The sequence below is a fragment of the Telmatherina bonti genome (assembly GCF_933228915.1).
Source record: "Telmatherina bonti genome assembly, chromosome: 2".
NCBI classification, from domain to species: Eukaryota; Metazoa; Chordata; class Actinopteri; order Atheriniformes; family Telmatherinidae; genus Telmatherina; species Telmatherina bonti.
In genome coordinates, this window is record NC_136620.1 from 2,958,108 (window position 1) to 2,976,975 (window position 18,868).

Below are 18,868 nucleotides of genomic sequence, written 5' to 3' on the forward strand. Positions count from 1 at the left end.
TCTGTATGAACATTGTCACATTGTGAAAAATGTGTCCTTGCAGTCTGCATAAAGAATGTTGCATTGTAAAAAACATCTTGTGACTTTCATTAAGTATAGCATCACATTGTGAAGGAAGTGTTCTTGCAGTTTTGTAAAATGGACCTCACTTCGTGAAAAATGTCTAGTGGCAATTGGTACAAAGAAAGTTGCATTGTGAGAAATATTTTCTTTCATTTGGTATGAAGGATGTCACGTTTAAAATAAAAGGTCTTGCAGTTGGTACTAAAAATGTTGCGTTGCGAAACGTGTTTTTGCAGTTGGTCCTCCACCGGTCCTCGAGTACCAGAATTGGGCATCCCTAATTTAGAGTATATCTTGCTGTCACCTTGAGACCTGTCTAGGGTGTACCCTGCCTCTTGATCAATGTTCGCTGGAGTAGGCTTCAGCTTCCCGCAACCCTGAAATGGCCCAAGTGGTAAAGAAAATGAATGGAATGATCTTGGTGTCATCTCTCCTTTGACCATCAATAACCAGGTAGTTGAGTTAATGAGTATAAGTACTCAGGCCTCTTGGTTGGTGTTAATCAAATCAAGTCAAAGATACTTTATATATCTTCGAGGGGAAATTCAAGGTTCAAGCCAGTTCATCCAAGGTTAGACATATAGACATTTAACATTTACAGAACTGAACTGAAGCTTAGGCCCTGCAGCCAGTTTTACCGGCTTATAAATGTGGAAAAGATGACATGAGGAAGGATGGGTGGGTGTTGGGAAAAAAAGAAGTATCTCTACACTTTACCTAAAGGGGAAGGATAAAGATGTAACAAAAAAAAAGAACACACCTCTAAACATAAGCGCAAATTCCGACAATAGACAACACACAATATGGGAGGGGGGTGGGTGTGGTCTCCCAGACAGCCAAGTGAGGTTGCAGCCAGCCAAGCAGCGCGCCCATCCAACTCGTCATCCGTGAGTGGAGGGAGGGGCGAGGTCCGGAGAAGGCAGTGAAAGATAGGAGAGTGTGTCTGTAGCAGTGTGTGTGAGTGTGTGTGTTCAGTGAGTGAGTCTGTGAACTTTCCCCAGTTCATCTGTGCCACCTGATGTAAATGCAGCCTTGAGAGCTGAGTTCAGTTTAAGTTCCACGGGGGAGGGGGGGTTAGGAGGGGGGCTGAGCATCAGACAGCATTACATTCCAGGAGACGTGATAACCAGCCTGCCCAAGGCCAGTCAGGGAGCCAGATTCAGATAACAGCTTTGCTTTGGGTCAAGCTAAGCTTCATTTGGCTCAGCTTTGAGTCCTTAGTGGTCTCTGTCGGACTCCGAAACAGCCGAATCAGGGGTCAGTTTCCACCAAAACCAAGCAACTGCTTCTCCAAGATGTTTTCCCCCTATGGATGAGCTCCAGAACCACGACCAGCCTGCCAGGTCGGGCCAGACTGGGATCCAGTCGTGGTCCAGTATTGTCACGTAGTTGCTCGGCATAGTCCATCACAGATCTTCCAAAATTTGCGACACACCAGAAAACTGCACACACCAAACAGCAGAAACCCAGTTATTATAAATCCAATTGTGTAGAAATCCTCCACAGAAAGAAGCAGCTGCACATGACCATCATGACGTATCCAGCAGCATGCAATCCGTCGGGACCTGCAGGATCCCCTTCGCCCATTCTTTGGGGAAAAAAGATTTGATGAGTTGCATTGAGAGACCAGACATCCATGATTTAAATCAGAAGGAAATGGAGTAGAGGCTCAGATAAATAGACTAACAATACAAAGAAGCAGCAGGTCAGAGTGGGAACGGGAGGGAGAGAAAAAGCGTCCGTCCTCTCAGAGAGCAGGAAGCAAAGCGCTCACATTTCTGCCAAAGGTACATGCTGTGTGCAAGAAAGTGCATCAAAAATGGTTCTTTGATTGCAAACTCTTAAACTTTAATTTGGATGATGTGTTCTTAAGAATGTTTTATTTGTGTTTATTGAATCTCTGCTCACGTTTTCCTTTGTCTAATTGTCTGTGCTTCTGAGCCAAACAAGCAGAAATCCACTCCAGGGATTTGTCGAGCTTTGCAGAAAGGATGAGGGATCCCCCTTGACAACCTGGAGGACAGTTTAAACACCAGGACACTTGAGGAGGAGGTTCTGTCTTGGCAGACTGAAGCCACCTCCTTCATAGCTATTTTATGCTGTTTCCCTTAGGCTGCAGGTCTCCGATGCCACCAGGGAACAGATTTGAACCTGTTTCTCTGCCTGGCTGTTAAAGCTGGGTGATTGTCATTTGCTACCTTCTGTAAAACCAAAGGATAGCTTTCAACTCTGACTCTCACTTGAGCTTTTATACGTTTCAGACAATATACAGGATAGACATAAAACAACATCATAATTTATTGACGTAGATGATGAACTTGATGAGGATGATGATAATGGTGATGATGATAAAGGTGGCGGTGATAATTATGATGGTAATGATGATGATGATTATGATAATAATAAAGATTATCTTTCCTCTTCCCATCAGGCCCCTCATGTTGGATGAAGGTTCTCCCAGCCCTCCTGCCTCCAAGTTCAGCCATATTCACCAGATGGAGCCAATCCAAGAGCCTTTCTTCATTCAGTCTGTGAGTGAACACATCAGCATCATCACACCTGATGAAAAATCATCATCTCTGTTTAATATTTAAAATGAAATTTTCCAGCCCATTTGATGGACTTGTCATGAAACACCCATTCAGCCCAGATCCAATAACTGGTGATCAAAAATGTCTATCTATCTATCTATCTATCTATCTATCTATCTATCTATCTATCTATCTATCTATCTATCTATCTATCTATCTATCTATCTATCTATCTATCTATCTATCTATCTCTCTGTCTCTTTGTCTATCCATCCATCCATATCTAGACTGCGGTCCTCGGGTTATGCGGTTCTTGACTTATGTCGTTATGACTTTATGACGTTTATTACATAAATGTAAATGTAAATTTAAAAAGTAGAGCAAGTTATAAAGTTACGAGGGTCCATTAAAGCTCTTATGATACATTACACAGAGGCTGAGACGATGCCTCAATGCATATTTTAATTGCCTGTACTGTTTTTCTATTAATATGATGTGTAATACATGTATTTAGATAGTTATTCAGTGATCAAGGAGGCAATATGGGGTATTTAAGAATAAAAATCCGACTTACGCAGAATTTCGGGTTACATTGCAGTGGTAGAAACAGAACTCGTTTGTACATTATATTATACATTATACACATGTATATATATATATATATATATATATATATATATATATATATATATATATATATATATATATATATATATATATATATATATTTATATGTATATATATATATATATATATATATATATATATATATATATATATATATATATATATATATATGTATATATGTATATATATATATATATATATACTCACACATACTCACAAAAATTCAGAGTAGGATGACATCATGTCATCCTACTCTGAGTGCGGCTCTTGTTGCAGTAACATTGACTATCACTGACCTACGACGATGTTCTCTAGCTTTATTTATTAATTTAAACCATGTCGTCTCTCTACTGCACCACCATCATTCAGACTGACCAGAAGGAAAGCTCCGCCTTTCCCCCTCTCTTTTCCGCCGCGTCTGCCGCTTGCTCCAGACAAGCAGCAAACGCAGCAGTAGCGTTTTGGGCGTCAGACACAAAAGTGGCAGTTTAGTGACCTGCGTGAGCGTTCAGCGTTTTGAGTGTTTTTTCAAAATGCGTTTGGTCTGAACACACTGTTATTCCTGAAACAAATTCCCCTTTTTATTAGAATATTTCCCCTGCACTGCCGTCATCAGTTTTCTTCATTAAATACATTTCACGATTACATTTCACATGTGTTTTTTGTTTAGTTCTCCAAATCCTTGAAAAATAAAGCAAGTAAAGGAATCAACCCTGATACAGAACACAGAGCAGAGGCGCTCAATTTTCCAACATACGGGTTACAAGTTGCCACGTAACTCTTAACAGGGAGAATCTTGTTTGCGGACAGTTTCTGGGTCCTCCCCTCTGTGGTGTTAAGAGAAATTTCCTCCACTTTTCCACAACAAGGGCAGGTGGCTATTCATTTCAAGCATTTGAGTTTGAGGGTCCCATGCAGTATCGTAGCTGTTCCTGGGACTGCTACCTTTCTCTGCTGCTTATCCATCATCACTGTGTCCGGCTGGTTGGCCATCAACATCTTTTTGGTCTGAATCTGTAAGCCTTGGGAGGTGTCCTATTGGGACTTGGCGGTCTCCAGTCCATATTCTGCACAATTGTTTTTGTTGATAAGGGTTTAATTTTTATCACTTCCGCATAGGTTGAAATCTTAACGTACCTCTCCATTCAACAGAGATCACCAACATTGTTCATGCTAAAAGTCACGGGTGGAGGTGAAGGTGTGGACCCAAATGCAGAGATGAGGGAAACAGGGATTCCAGACTAATTTAATTAAACAGAGGCACTCAGGGGACTTACACAAACAATGAAGCACAACAAAATGATCCAGCAACCGACAACTAAAACTGAGGTGTATAAATACACTGGGGAACCAAACAAAAAACAGGTGTATGGAATGAACTGAAACAAGACCAAGTGAACTCAATGAACAGGAAATCAATAAAGCTAAACAAACAAGAGAACCAAACAGGAAAAACTACAAAATAAAACAGGAAAACTGAAACTAAGGCACAGCACAAACCACATCATGACAGCTAAACAGGAAGTGAAAGGAGCTGTAAAACAAACAGAGCTCACCGTCCTGTCCACTTTCTCCACAGCCTTCCAGTGACTCTGCTTCCTGCTCTGTGGGTGGGCTGACAGGAGGACCAATCATATCAGACGTTACTGACATGTCTCAGGCAGGCTTGGCTCTCCAGATGCAGCCGGATGAGACCAGGTGACCCATGTTCATGCTGTCAGTCCTCAGGCATTGTGTCATGTGACCAAGTGAAACAGTCTGATGCTAACCGTCTCTGTGTCACCAGCAGGGACAAGTGCATGATGCTGATCAAGGAGGAACCAGTGAGTCCAGGAGTGAGAGGGGGAGGGAGTATTGGGGGAGGAGATGCCCTGACCTCCACCTGTGAGGTGTGCTCTTTAGAACCTCCTGTGCTCCCCGTTGCCATGGTGCAGTCAGTTTTGGAGGGGAGGGGCTCCATGGTGGAGAGGAGGAGCAAGAGACCTGCCCTGGACAGGTAAGACCGAGCAGTCCTGGTGGGGTTGTGTGTGTGCAAATGTTACAAACATGTAAATATCTTCCGTGTGTAGATATTAAATGTGTGTGTAACTCCTGCATGCATGTGTCCAGGATGGATGTTCCAGACAGTGTGGACAATGTGGACATGAGTCTGGAGGAGCTGCAGCAGCTGTTGCTCAGGAGTCACCAACAGAATACGGTGGAAGCGGGAAGCAGCACCGTCATGGATGTCAGTAGATCTTCATCCTCATCATCTTCATTTTTATCATCATCATCATCATCATCAGTGATCTTTTTTTTGTGTATCTTTGTAGCCTTTCAGTCTGAACCTTCCTCTTACCGAGTGGAACTTCACAGACATGGAGTCGAACCTCAAATCAGTAAGAGAAGCATTTGTTCTTCTGATTCAGATTCTGCATCCTGATCCTTTATTCTGATGATGGAAAACATTTTGTTCTAGTATAATAATGTTTCTCAGCATCAGGATGTGTCATGATGATGGTGTGTTGGGGTGACATCCTAACAGAACAGAGACATGTCATAAAATATGGAAGGTAAAAAAGTTCAATGAAATACACAAATACACCACTACGTAATTCCGATCTGTCCTTTTTTTATTAAAAGTAGAAATAAATATATTAAATTAATAAATCTATCCAAAAATGCCCATCCATCCGTTTTGTGTCGCTAATCCGGGGTCGGGTCGTGGGGGCAGCAGCCTAAGCAGGGAAGCCCAGACTTCCCTCTCCCCAGCCACATTTGCCAACTCTGCGGGGGGGATCCCGAGGCGTTCCCAGGCCAGCTGAGAGATATAATCCCTCCAGCGCGTCCTGGGTCTTCCCCGGGGTCTCCTCCCAGAGGGACGTGCCTGGAACACCTCACCAGGGAGGTCCAGGAGGCATCCTGACCAGATGCCTGAGCCACCTCAACTGGTTCCTCTCGATGCGGAGGAGCAGCGGCTCTACTCTGATCTCCTCCCGGATGACCGAGCTCCTCACCCTATCTCTAAGGGAGATCCCGGCCACCCTGCGGAGGAAACTCATTTCAGCCGCCTGTATACGAGATCTCGTTCTTTCTAGAACCAGATAGAAGCAGGTAAAATATGGTAGATCTAGGTAGAACCAGGAAGATCCAGGTAGAACCAGATCGAAGCAGGTAGAACATGGTAGATCTTGGTAGAACCAGATAGAAGCAGGTAAAACATGGTAGATCTATGTAGAACCAGATAGAAGCAGGTAGAACATGGTAGATCCAGATAGAACCAGACAGAAGCAGGTAGAACATGGTAGATCTATGTAGAACCAGATAGAATCAGGTAGAATATGGTGGATCTATGTAGAACCAGATAGAAGCAGGTAGAACATGATAGATCTATGTAGAACCAGATTGAAGCAGGTAAAACATGGTAGATCCAGGTAGTACCAGACAGAAGCAGGTAGAACATGGTAGATCTAGGTAGAACCAGATAGAATCAGGCAGATCTATTTCGAATCGGACAGAAGCAGGTAGAACATGGTAGATCTATGTAGAACCATACAGAACCAGGAAGATCCAGTTAGAACCAGGTAGAAGCAGGTAGAACATGTTAGATCTATGTAGATCTATGTAGAACCAGATAGAATCAGGTAGAATATGATAGATCTAGGTAGAAGCAGGTAGAAGCAGGTAGAACATGGTAGATCCAGGTAGAACAAGATAGAAGCAGGTAGGACATGGTAGATCCAGGAAGAACCAGATAGAAGCAGGTAGACCATGGTAGATCTATGTAAAACTAGATAGAATCAGGTAGAATATGATAGATCTAGGTAGAACCAGATAGAAGCAGGTAGATCTATGTAGAACCAGATAGAAAAAGGTAGAACATGGTAGATCTATGTAAAACCAGATAGAACATGGTAGATCTAGGTAGAACCAGATAGAAGCAGGTAGAACATGGTAGATCCAGGTAGAACCAGATAGAAGCAGGATTAACATGGTAGATCCAGATAGAATCAGATAGAAGCGTGTAGAATATGGTAGATCTATGTGGAACCAGAAAGAACTAGGAAGAAAGAGATAGAACCAGATAGAAACATGTAGATCTAGGCATACCAGATAGAAACAGGTAGCTCTAGGTAGAACGAGATAGAAGCAGGTATTACATGGTAGATCTATGTAGAATCAGATTTAATCAGGTTCAATATTGTAGATCTAGGTTGAACCTGATAGAAGTAGGTAGAACATGATAGATCTATGTAGAACCAGATTGAAGCAGGTAAAACATGGTAGATCCAGGTAGTACCAGATAGAAGCAGGTAGAACATGGTAGATCTATGTATAACCAAATGGAATCAGGTAGAATATGGTAGATCTAGGTAGCACCAGATCAAATCAGGTGGAATATGGTAGATCTAGGTAGAACCAGACAGAAGCAGGTAGGACATGGTAGATCTAGGTAGAACCAGATAGAATCAGGCAGATCTATTTCGAATCGGACAGAAGCAGGTAGAACATGGTAGATCTATGTAGAACCAGACAGAACCAGGAAGATCCAGTTAGAACCAGGTAGAAGCAGGTAGAACATCTTAGATCTATGTAGATCTATGTAGAACCAGATAGAATCAGGTAGAATATGGTAGATCTAGGTAGAACCAGGTAGAAGCAGGTAGAACATGGTAGTTCCAGGCAGAACAAGATAGAAGCAGGTAGAACATGGTAGATCTATGTAGAACCAGATAGAATCAGGTAGAATATGGTGGATCTATGTAGAACCAGATAGAAGCAGGTAGAACATGATAGATCTATGTAGAACCAGATTGAAGCAGGTAAAACATGGTAGATTCAGGTAGTACCAGATAGAAGCAGGTAGAACATGGTAGATCTATGTATAACCAAATGGAATCAGGTAGAATATGGTAGATCTAGGTAGCACCAGATCAGATCAGGTAGAATATGGTAGATCTAGGTAGAACCAGATAGAATCAGGCAGATCTATTTCGAATCGGACAGAAGCAGGTAGAACATGGTAGATCTATGTAGAACCAGACAGAACCAGGAAGATCCAGTTAGAACCAGGTAGAAGATGTAAGAACATGTTAGATCTATGTAGATCTATGTAGAACCAGATAGAATCAGGTAGAATATGATAGATCTAGGTAGAAGCAGGTAGAACATGGTAGATCCAGGTAGAACAAGATAGAAGCAGGTAGAACATGGTAGATCTATGTAGAACCAGATAGAATCAGGTAGACTATGATGGATCTAGGTAGAACCAGATAGATGCAGGTAAACCATGGTAGATCCAGGTAGAACCATATAGAAGCAGGTAGACCATGGTAGATCTATGTAAAACTAGATAGAATCAGGTAGAATATGGTAGATCTAGGTAGAACCAGATAGAAGCAGGTAGATCTATGTAGAACCAGATAGAAATAGGTAGAACATGGTAGATCTATTTAAAACCAGATAGAACATGGTAGATCAAGGTAGAACCAGATAGAAGCAAGTAGACCATGGTAGATCTAGGTAGAACCAGATAGAAGCAGGTATTACATGGTAGATCAATGTAGAATCAGATAGAATCAGGTTCAATATTGTAGATCTAGGTAGAACCTGATAGAAGTAGGTAGAACATTGTAGATCTAGATAGAACCAGATAGAAGCAGTTACAACATGGTAGATCTATGTAGAACTAGATAGAAGCAGGTAGAACATGGTAGATCCAGGTAGAACCATATAGAAGCAGGTAGAACATGGTAGATCTAGGTAGAACCATATAGAACATGGTAGATCCACGTAGAACCAGATAGAAACAGGTAGAACATTGTAGATCTAGGTAGAACCAGACAGAAACAGGAAGATCAAGGTAGAACACGATAGAAAAAGGTGGATCTAGTTAGAACCAGATAGAAGCAGGGAGAACATGGTAGATCTAGGTAGAACCAGGTAGAACATGGTAGATCCAGGTAGAACCAGATAGAAACAGGAAGATCCAGATAGAACCAGATAGAATCAGGTAGAATATGGTGGATCTATGTCGAACCAGATAGAAGCAGTTAGAACATGATAGATCTAGGTAGAACCAGAGAGAAGCAGGTAGAACATGGTAAATCTATGTAGAACTAGATGAAAGCAGGTTGAACATGGTAGATCCAGGTAGAACCAGATAGAAGCAGGTAGAACATGGTAGATCTAGCTAGAACCAGATTGAATCAGGTCGAACATGGTAGATCCAAGTAGAACCACATAGAAGCAGGTAGAACATGGTAGATCTAGCTAGAACCAGATTGAATCAGGTAAAACATGGTAGATCTAGGTAGAACCAGATAGAATCAGGCAGATCTATTTCGAATCGGACAGAAGCAGGTAGAACATGGTAGATCTATGTAAAACTAGATAGAATCATTTAGAATATGGTAGATCTAGGTAGAACCAGATAGAAGCAGGTAGATCTATGTAGAACCAGATAGAAATAGGTAGAACATGGTAGATCTAGGTAAAACCAGATAGAAGCAGGTAGTAAATGGTAGATCTATGTATAACCAGAGAGAAGCAGGTAGAACATGGTAGATCTAGGTAGAACCAGATAGAAGCAGGTAGAACATGGTAGATCTACGTAGAAACAAATAGAAGCAGGTAGAACATGGTAGATCCAGGTAGAACCATATAGAAGCAGGTAGAATATGGTAGATCTATGTAGAACCAGATAAAAGGAGGTAGAACATGGTAGATCCAGGTAGAACCAGATAGAAGCAGGTAGAACATGGTAGATCCAGGTAGAACCAGATAGAAGCAGGTAGAACATGGTAGATCTATGTAGAAACAGATAGAAGCAGGAAGAACATGGTAGAACTATGTAGAACCAGATAGAATCAGGTAGAACATGGTAGATCTAAGTAGAACCAGATAGAAGCAGGTAGAACATGGTAGATCTAGGTAGAACCTGATAGAAGCAGGTAGAACATGGTAGATCTATGTAGAACCAGATAGAATCAGGTAGAATATGGTGGATCTATGTAGAACCAGATAGAAGCAGGTAGAACATGATAGATCTATGTAGAACCAGATTGAAGCAGGTAAAACATGGTAGATTCAGGTAGTACCAGATAGAAGCAGGTAGAACATGGTAGATCTATGTATAACCAAATGGAATCAGGTAGAATATGGTAGATCTAGGTAGCACCAGATCAAATCAGGTAGAATATGGTAGATCTAGGTAGAACCAGATAGAATCAGGCAGATCTATTTCGAATCGGACAGAAGCAGGTAGAACATGGTAGATCTATGTAGAACCAGACAGAACCAGGAAGATCCAGTTAGAACCAGGTAGAAGATGTAAGAACATGTTAGATCTATGTAGATCTATGTAGAACCAGATAGAATCAGGTAGAATATGATAGATCTAGGTAGAAGCAGGTAGAACATGGTAGATCCAGGTAGAACAAGATAGAAGCAGGTAGAACATGGTAGATCTATGTAGAACCAGATAGAATCAGGTAGACTATGATGGATCTAGGTAGAACAAGATAGATGCAGGTAAACCATGGTAGATCCAGGTAGAACCATATAGAAGCAGGTAGACCATGGTAGATCTATGTAAAACTAGATAGAATCAGGTAGAATATGGTAGATCTAGGTAGAACCAGATAGAAGCAGGTAGATCTATGTAGAACCAGATAGAAATAGGTAGAACATGGTAGATCTATTTAAAACCAGATAGAACATGGTAGATCAAGGTAGAACCAGATAGAAGCAAGTAGACCATGGTAGATCTAGGTAGAACCAGATAGAAGCAGGTATTACATGGTAGATCAATGTAGAATCAGATAGAATCAGGTTCAATATTGTAGATCTAGGTAGAACCTGATAGAAGTAGGTAGAACATTGTAGATCTAGATAGAACCAGATAGAAGCAGTTACAACATGGTAGATCTATGTAGAACTAGATAGAAGCAGGTAGAACATGGTAGATCCAGGTAGAACCATATAGAAGCAGGTAGAACATGGTAGATCTAGGTAGAACCATATAGAACATGGTAGATCCACGTAGAACCAGATAGAAACAGGTAGAACATTGTAGATCTAGGTAGAACCAGACAGAAACAGGAAGATCAAGGTAGAACACGATAGAAAAAGGTGGATCTAGTTAGAACCAGATAGAAGCAGGGAGAACATGGTAGATCTAGGTAGAACCAGGTAGAACATGGTAGATCCAGGTAGAACCAGATAGAAACAGGAAGATCCAGATAGAACCAGATAGAATCAGGTAGAATATGGTGGATCTATGTCGAACCAGATAGAAGCAGTTAGAACATGATAGATCTAGGTAGAACCAGAGAGAAGCAGGTAGAACATGGTAAATCTATGTAGAACTAGATGAAAGCAGGTTGAACATGGTAGATCCAGGTAGAACCAGATAGAAGCAGGTAGAACATGGTAGATCTAGCTAGAACCAGATTGAATCAGGTCGAACATGGTAGATCCAAGTAGAACCACATAGAAGCAGGTAGAACATGGTAGATCTAGCTAGAACCAGATTGAATCAGGTAAAACATGGTAGATCTAGGTAGAACCAGATAGAATCAGGCAGATCTATTTCGAATCGGACAGAAGCAGGTAGAACATGGTAGATCTATGTAAAACTAGATAGAATCATTTAGAATATGGTAGATCTAGGTAGAACCAGATAGAAGCAGGTAGATCTATGTAGAACCAGATAGAAATAGGTAGAACATGGTAGATCTAGGTAAAACCAGATAGAAGCAGGTAGTAAATGGTAGATCTATGTATAACCAGAGAGAAGCAGGTAGAACATGGTAGATCCAGGTAGAACCATATAGAAGCAGGTAGAATATGGTAGATCTATGTAGAACCAGATAAAAGGAGGTAGAACATGGTAGATCTATGTAGAACCAGATAAAAGGAGGTAGAACATGGTAGATCCAGGTAGAACCAGATAGAAGCAGGTAGAACATGGTAGATCCAGGTAGAACCAGATAGAAGCAGGTAGAACATGGTAGATCTATGTAGAAACAGATAGAAGCAGGAAGAACATGGTAGAACTATGTAGAACCAGATAGAATCAGGTAGAACATGGTAGATCTAAGTAGAACCAGATAGAAGCAGGTAGAACATGGTAGATCTAGGTAGAACCTGATAGAAGCAGGTTGAACATGGTAGATCCAGGTAGAACCATATGGAAGCAGGTAGAACATGGTAGATCCAGGTAGAACCATATAGAAGCAGGTAGAACATGGTAGATCCAGGCAGAACCAGATAGAAGCAGGTAGAACATGGTAGATCTAGGTAGAACCAGATAGAAGCAGGTGGAACATGGTAGATCTATGTAGAACCAGAGAGAAGCAGGTAGAACATGGTAGATCCAGGTAGAAGAAGGTAGAACATGGTAGATCCAGGTAGAACCAGATAGAAGCAGGTAGAACATGGTAGATCTAGGTAGAACCAGATCGAAGTCGGTAGAACATATTAGATCTATATAGAACCAGACAGAAGCAGGTAGATCATGGTTGATCCAGGTAGAACCAGATAGAAAAATTTAGAATATGGTAGATCCAGGTAGAACCAGATAGAAGCAGGTAGAACATGGTAGATCGAGGTAGAACCACATAAAATCAGGTAAAACATGGTAGATCCAGGTAGAACCAGATAGAAGCAGGTAGAACATGGTAGATCTAGGTGGAACCAGATAGAAGCAGGTAGAACATGGCAGATCTATGTATAACCAGAAAGAAGCAGGTAGAACATGACAGATCTATGTATAACCAGATAGAAGCAGGTAGAACATGGCAGATCTATGTATAACCAGATAGAAGCAGGTAGAACATGACAGATCTATGTATAACCAGATAGAAACAGGTAGAACATGGTAGATCTAGGTAGAACCAGACAGAAACAGGAAGATCAAGGTAGAACACGATAGAAACAGGTGGATCTAGTTAGAACCAGATAGAAGCAGGGAGAACATGGTAGATCTAGGTAGAACCAGGTAGAACATGGTAGATTCAGGTAGAACCAGATAGAAATAGGAAGATCCAGATAGAAACAGGTAGATACATGTAGATCTAGGTAGAACCAGAAAGAAACAGGAAGATCCAGATAGAACCAGATAGAAACAGGTAGATACAGGTAGAACCAGATAGAAGCAGGTAGGACATGGTAGATCTATGTAAAACTAGATAGAATCGGGTAGAATATGGTAGATCTATGTAGAACCAGATAGAAGCAGGTAGAACATGGTAGATCCAGGTAGAACCATATAGAAGCAGGTAGAACATGGTAGATCCAGGTAGAACCAGATAGAAGGAAGTAGAAGATGGTAGATCTATGTAGAATCAGATAGAAGCAGGTAGAACATGGTAGATCTATCTAGAACCAGATAGAAGCAGGTAGAACATGGTAGATATAGGTAGAACCAGATAGAAGCAGGTAGAACATGGTAGATCCAGATAGAACCAGATAGAAGCAGGTAGAACATGGTAGATCTATCTAGAACCAGATAGAAGCAGGTAGAACATGGTAGATATAGGTAGAACCAGATAGAAGCAGGTAGAACATGGTAGATCTATCTAGAACCAGATAGAAGCAGGTAGAACATGGTAGATCTATCTAGAACCAGATAGAAGCAGGTAGAACATGGTAGATCCAGGTAGAATCAGATAGAAGCAGGTCGAACATGGTAGATCTATCTAGAACCAGATAGAAGCAGGTAGAACATGGTAGATCTATCTAGAACCAGATAGAAGCAGGTAGAACATGGTAGATCCAGGTAGAATCAGATAGAAGCAGGTCGAACATGGTAGATCTATCTAGAACCAGATAGAAGCAGGTAGAACATGGTAGATCCAGGTAGAATCAGATAGAAGCAGGTCGAACATGGTAGATATAGGTAGAACCAGATAGAAGCAGGTAGAACATGGTAGATATAGGTAGAACCAGATAGAAGCAGGTAGAACATGGTAGATATAGGTAGAACCAGATAGAAGCAGGTAGAACATGGTAGATCTATCTAGAACCAGATAGAAGCAGGTAGAACATGGTAGATCCAGGTAGAATCAGATAGAAGCAGGTAGAACATGGTAGATCCAGGTAGAACCAGATAGAAGCAGGTAGAACATGGTAGATATAGGTAGAACCAGATAGAAGCAGGTAGAACATGGTAGATATAGGTAGAACCAGATAGAAGCAGGTAGAACATGGTAGATCCAGGTAGAACCAGATAGAAGCAGGTAGAACATGGTAGATATAGGTAGAACCAGATAGAAGCAGGTAGAACATGGTAGATCTATCTAGAACCAGATAGAAGCAGGTAGAACATGGTAGATCCAGGTAGAACCAGATAGAAGCAGGTAGAACATGGTAGATATAGGTAGAACCAGATAGAAGCAGGTAGAACATGGTAGATATAGGTAGAACCAGATAGAGTCATGTAATCTCTCTGGTTTCGTACTTCAAACCATTTGTTAATTAGAACCATTTTACAGACAAGAAATCAGGAGAAAATAAAACGTTTTGTCTCGGAAGGAAACTTCTCTGCAAAGGTGATCTTTAGCTTAGGCTTAGCATTCGCTCATCCTGCATATTCTTTTGCTTTCTCAGTCCATACTTGTGATTTTTTTCCCAGTACATGTTCCAGAACCAGGAGGCAGAAGCTTTTCCAGCTGCCAGCTGTGAGGAACACTGACTCTGACGTTCTTCATCCTTTAGGAACTGAAAGGTAACAATTCTGTAATTTACTAGAAATACAAACGTCAGCCTTTTCAATTCATATGTAAGCTCAATTCACTATTTTTTCATTAGCTAAAAGACTCAATTCAGCTGAGTGGATTTAAAGTTTCTTCCTGGTAAAATCCTGCTTTCCATCAAAACCAGGATCAAAACCAGGATTAATATCTCAGGCTATGTTGGGAAAATAATTAGTTCCTCATTAGTTGTTACTTGTGACAACATAACTAAAGTAATGTCACTTTTTTTTCCTATTTTTGTGAACCAGAGCTTATAGCTGAGCTGCCCAGTAGTCACTTTTCAGATGTGGGAGGGCTAAGTCGCTGTATCCTTTCAGGGAGTTTAATGTTTCAAGCCTCACTCTGGGTCGTTTATTTTGCCAAATAAATTTAGACATAAGTTTATCCATCAATTTAGTAGTAGTAGTTATAGGTACTGTGACTGGGAGAGAGTGGAAAAACATTCATCCTAATAGTTTCAATTCTAAAGAAAGATAGAGGGAGTATCTGCCACCTTTCTAAATCATTTTTGACTTGGGTTATGAGCTTTGTAAATCCAATTCTGTTGTAATTGTATTTACAAAATTTTGAGGAATCTTTAGTTAAGGTCACTCCCAGGTACCTGAACTCCACTTATGTTCATCTAAACTTTACATCAGTATTCAGTTGGGTTGGCCAGTGTCCTGTAATCATCATTCCTTTGGATTTCCCTGCATTTATCTTGTAGCCAGAGATGTTGCCAAACCTACTCAGACAGTGCATGAGAGAAGGAATAGATGACAAAGGATTTTTAACATACAACAGTATGTCATTGGCAAACAAAGATATTTTGTGTTCTAGACCCCAATGATCCTGTATTCCCTCTATTTGATTATTTGTTCTGATCCATTCTGCTAACCGTTCAATGCAGAGAGCAAAGAGAATTGGATCCACCAGGCTGCCCTGGTATACCCCCCTTTTTATATAGAAATATTCGGAGCAATGGGCATTTACACAAATTCTTGACATTGGGTCCCTGTTCAGTGTATTAATCCAACTAAATAAAGTAGAGCTAAATCCAAATTTCTCCAATGCAAAGTTTAAATATACCAAGTCCACCCTATCAAACGCCTTCTCAGTGTCCAGCGCAAGTAGCATTGAAGGTTGGACGGATTTATTAGCAACAGATTGAATATTTAATGCTCTTCTAATATTATTTGAGCCTTGCCATCCTGCAATAAACTGAATCACACTCCTCAGCCTCCCTGGTAAGGTCTATTCAGGGGTCCTGGAGAGGAGGGTCCGCTGGATAGTCGAATCTTGGATTGAGGAGGAGCAGTGTGGTTTTCGTCCTGGGAGTGGAACAGTGGACCAGCTCTATATCCTCTTTGGGGTCCTGGAGGGGGCATGGGAGTTTGCCCAACCAGTCTACATGTGTTTTGTGGACCTGGAGAAGGCGTTCGACCGTGTCCCCCGGGGGCTCCTGTGGGGGGTACTCCGGGAGTATGGGGTACCGGACCCCCTTGTATGGGCTGTCCGGTCCCTGTACGACAGGTGTCAGAGCTTGGTCCGGCAGTAAGTCGGATTCGTTTCCGGTGAGGGTTGGACTCCGCCAAGGCTGCCCTTTATCACCGATTCTGTTCATAACTTATATGGACAGAATTTCTAGATGCAGCCGAGGTGTTGAGGGGATCCGGCTTGGTGGCCTCAGGATTGGGTCCCTGCTTTTTGCAGATGACGTGGTCCTGTTGGCTTCATCTGGTCGTGATCTCCAGCTCTCACTTGAGCGATTCGCGGCCGAGTGTGAAGCGGCTGGGATGAGAATCAGCACCTCCAAATCTGAGACCATGGTCCTCAGCCGGAATAGGGTGGATTGCCCTCTCCGGGTCGGGAGTCAGGTCCTGCCTCAAGTGGAGGAGTTTAAATATCTCGGGGTCTTGTTCACGGGTAACGGTGTGTTCAGACCAAACACATTTTGGCCGTCGAAAGCGCTCAAAATGCTGAATGCTCGAAGCTGGTCACTAAACTGCCACTTTTTTGTTCAACGCCCTGTTCAAAACGCTCCCAAAGCTCCTGCCGCATCTGCCGTTTGTCTGGAGCGAGCGGCAAATGCGGCGGAAAAGAGAGGCGGGAAAGGCAAAGCTTTTCTTCCGGTCAGTTTGAATGATGGCGCATTCAGTAGAGGAGCTGCGATCTGATCGCTCTGATTGGTTGACGCCCTGCGGCAAAAGTTCAGCTTTGCCCGTCTCTGGCTTTTGAAGCGTGTTCTGCGCGGAACGCCGAAGCCCAAAACGTGACGCGAGACAGCTCGACACCCCCTTGCCATGCCTCCACATAGACTTTACATGGAAACTTCCCGCTCTTGACACTCAAAACGCGTTTCGTCTGAACACACCGTAAGGGAAGTAATGCGGACTCTGCGCCAGTCTGTTGTGGTGAAGAAGGAGCTGAGCCAGAATGGGAAGCTCTTGATTTACCAGTCGATCTACGTTCCTACCCTCACCTATGGTCATGAGCTGTGGGTCGTGACCGAAAGAAGGAGATCTCGTATACAGGCGGCTGAAATGAGTTTCCTCCGCAGGGTGGCCGGGCTCTCCCTTAGAGATAGGGTGAGGAGCTCAGTCATCCGGGAGGAGATCAGAGTAGAGCCGCTGCTCCTCCGCATCGAGAGGAACCAGTTGAGGTGGCTCGGGCATCTGGTCAGGATGCCTCCTGGACCTCCCTGGTGAGGTGTTCCAGGCACGTCCCTCTGGGAGGAGACCCCGGGGAAGACCCAGGACACGCTGGAGGGATTATATCTCTCGGCTGGCCTGGGAACGCCTCGGGATCCCCCCCGCAGAGTTGACACATGTGGCTGGGGAGAGGGAAGTCTGGGCTTCCCTGCTTAGTTTGTTGCCCCTGCAACCCGACCCCAGATAAGCAGCATGAAGACGAGATGAGACGAGGTCCTGTTTAGATATACATATCATATCTATCCTTGAGTATGTGCCATGCACTTTAGATAGGAAGGTATAATCTTTTATGTTTGGTTTTAATGCTCTCCAGGTTTCAATCAATCCTAATTCTCCTAATAAATGATTCACAGCTTTACTTTCTTTTACTTGGGGTGGTGTGTTCTGGGGGTAAATTATTTTGCTACAAATCTAGGACACAATTAAAGTCTCTTCCGAGTACAATCATACCTTTGGATTCTTTAGCAGGAATAGATGCTATCTTCATAAAAAAAAAAGAGGGATCATCTTCATTTGGGGCATATATATTCATAATTGTCATATCTATGCCTCCCAGAGTGCCAATTAACCCTATATATCTTCCTTGTGGATACTTCAGTTCTTTCTGTGCCGTAAAACAAGTATTTCGGTGAATTAAAATTGCCACGCCTCTCTTTCTGCTCTTTGGACAACTAGCAAAAAACACTTGGCCACCCACCCTCTTTTTAATTTCTTGTGTTCCAAGTCGTTAAGGTGAGTCTCTTGTAATGGAGCCACCGAGCATTTGAAAAATTTCAATTGGCTTAATATCATTTTTCTCTTAATCGTATGGCTCAGTCCTTTAACATTGTAGCTAGTAATGTTTACCTCTGGCATATAATTGGGGAAATTTCTAATATTATTGACTCATCTTTCATTAGGAATCTTGTAGCCATTTCTGTAAGTTTTTTATTTGTATTTAACAAAACTAAACAAACCTTTCATGTTATATATAGCGAGTGTAGGAACAAGAACGTGTCAAGGGGAATTTAAAAAAAATTGAACTTAAAAAACAAAGGAAACTCCCAAAAAATTGGCCAGTTGTTGGTTTAACATTAACTGGCCCCTGTTGTTTTCCAGGCAGAGCCGTGTGACCTCTCCGCTCTAGGAGATTGGTACTAAGTGCCCACCAAATCACAAACCCAGATGGGAAAAAAAAACCTGTTTGTGACATTTAAACCTGAACTCAGGTCCCATAAGG

General features: G+C 42.1%; 1 protein-coding gene across 1 annotated transcript in view; it reads left to right on the top strand.

Moving 5' to 3' along the window:
• hsf4 (heat shock transcription factor 4) overlaps positions 1 to 14,898 on the top strand; it is a gene marked incomplete at both ends in the record, with an annotated part of 44,828 nt that extends 29,930 nt beyond the window's left edge. Inside the window, 6 exons of the mRNA XM_079251719.1 lie at positions 2,495 to 2,594; positions 4,801 to 4,919; positions 5,011 to 5,217; positions 5,331 to 5,448; positions 5,534 to 5,599; positions 14,839 to 14,898. Of these exons, the coding sequence (XP_079107845.1) occupies positions 2,495 to 2,594; positions 4,801 to 4,919; positions 5,011 to 5,217; positions 5,331 to 5,448; positions 5,534 to 5,599; positions 14,839 to 14,898 (670 nt within the window). The remainder of the gene's footprint in view (positions 1 to 2,494; positions 2,595 to 4,800; positions 4,920 to 5,010; positions 5,218 to 5,330; positions 5,449 to 5,533; positions 5,600 to 14,838) is intronic.
• Between the last annotated feature and the right edge of the window lie 3,970 nt (positions 14,899 to 18,868).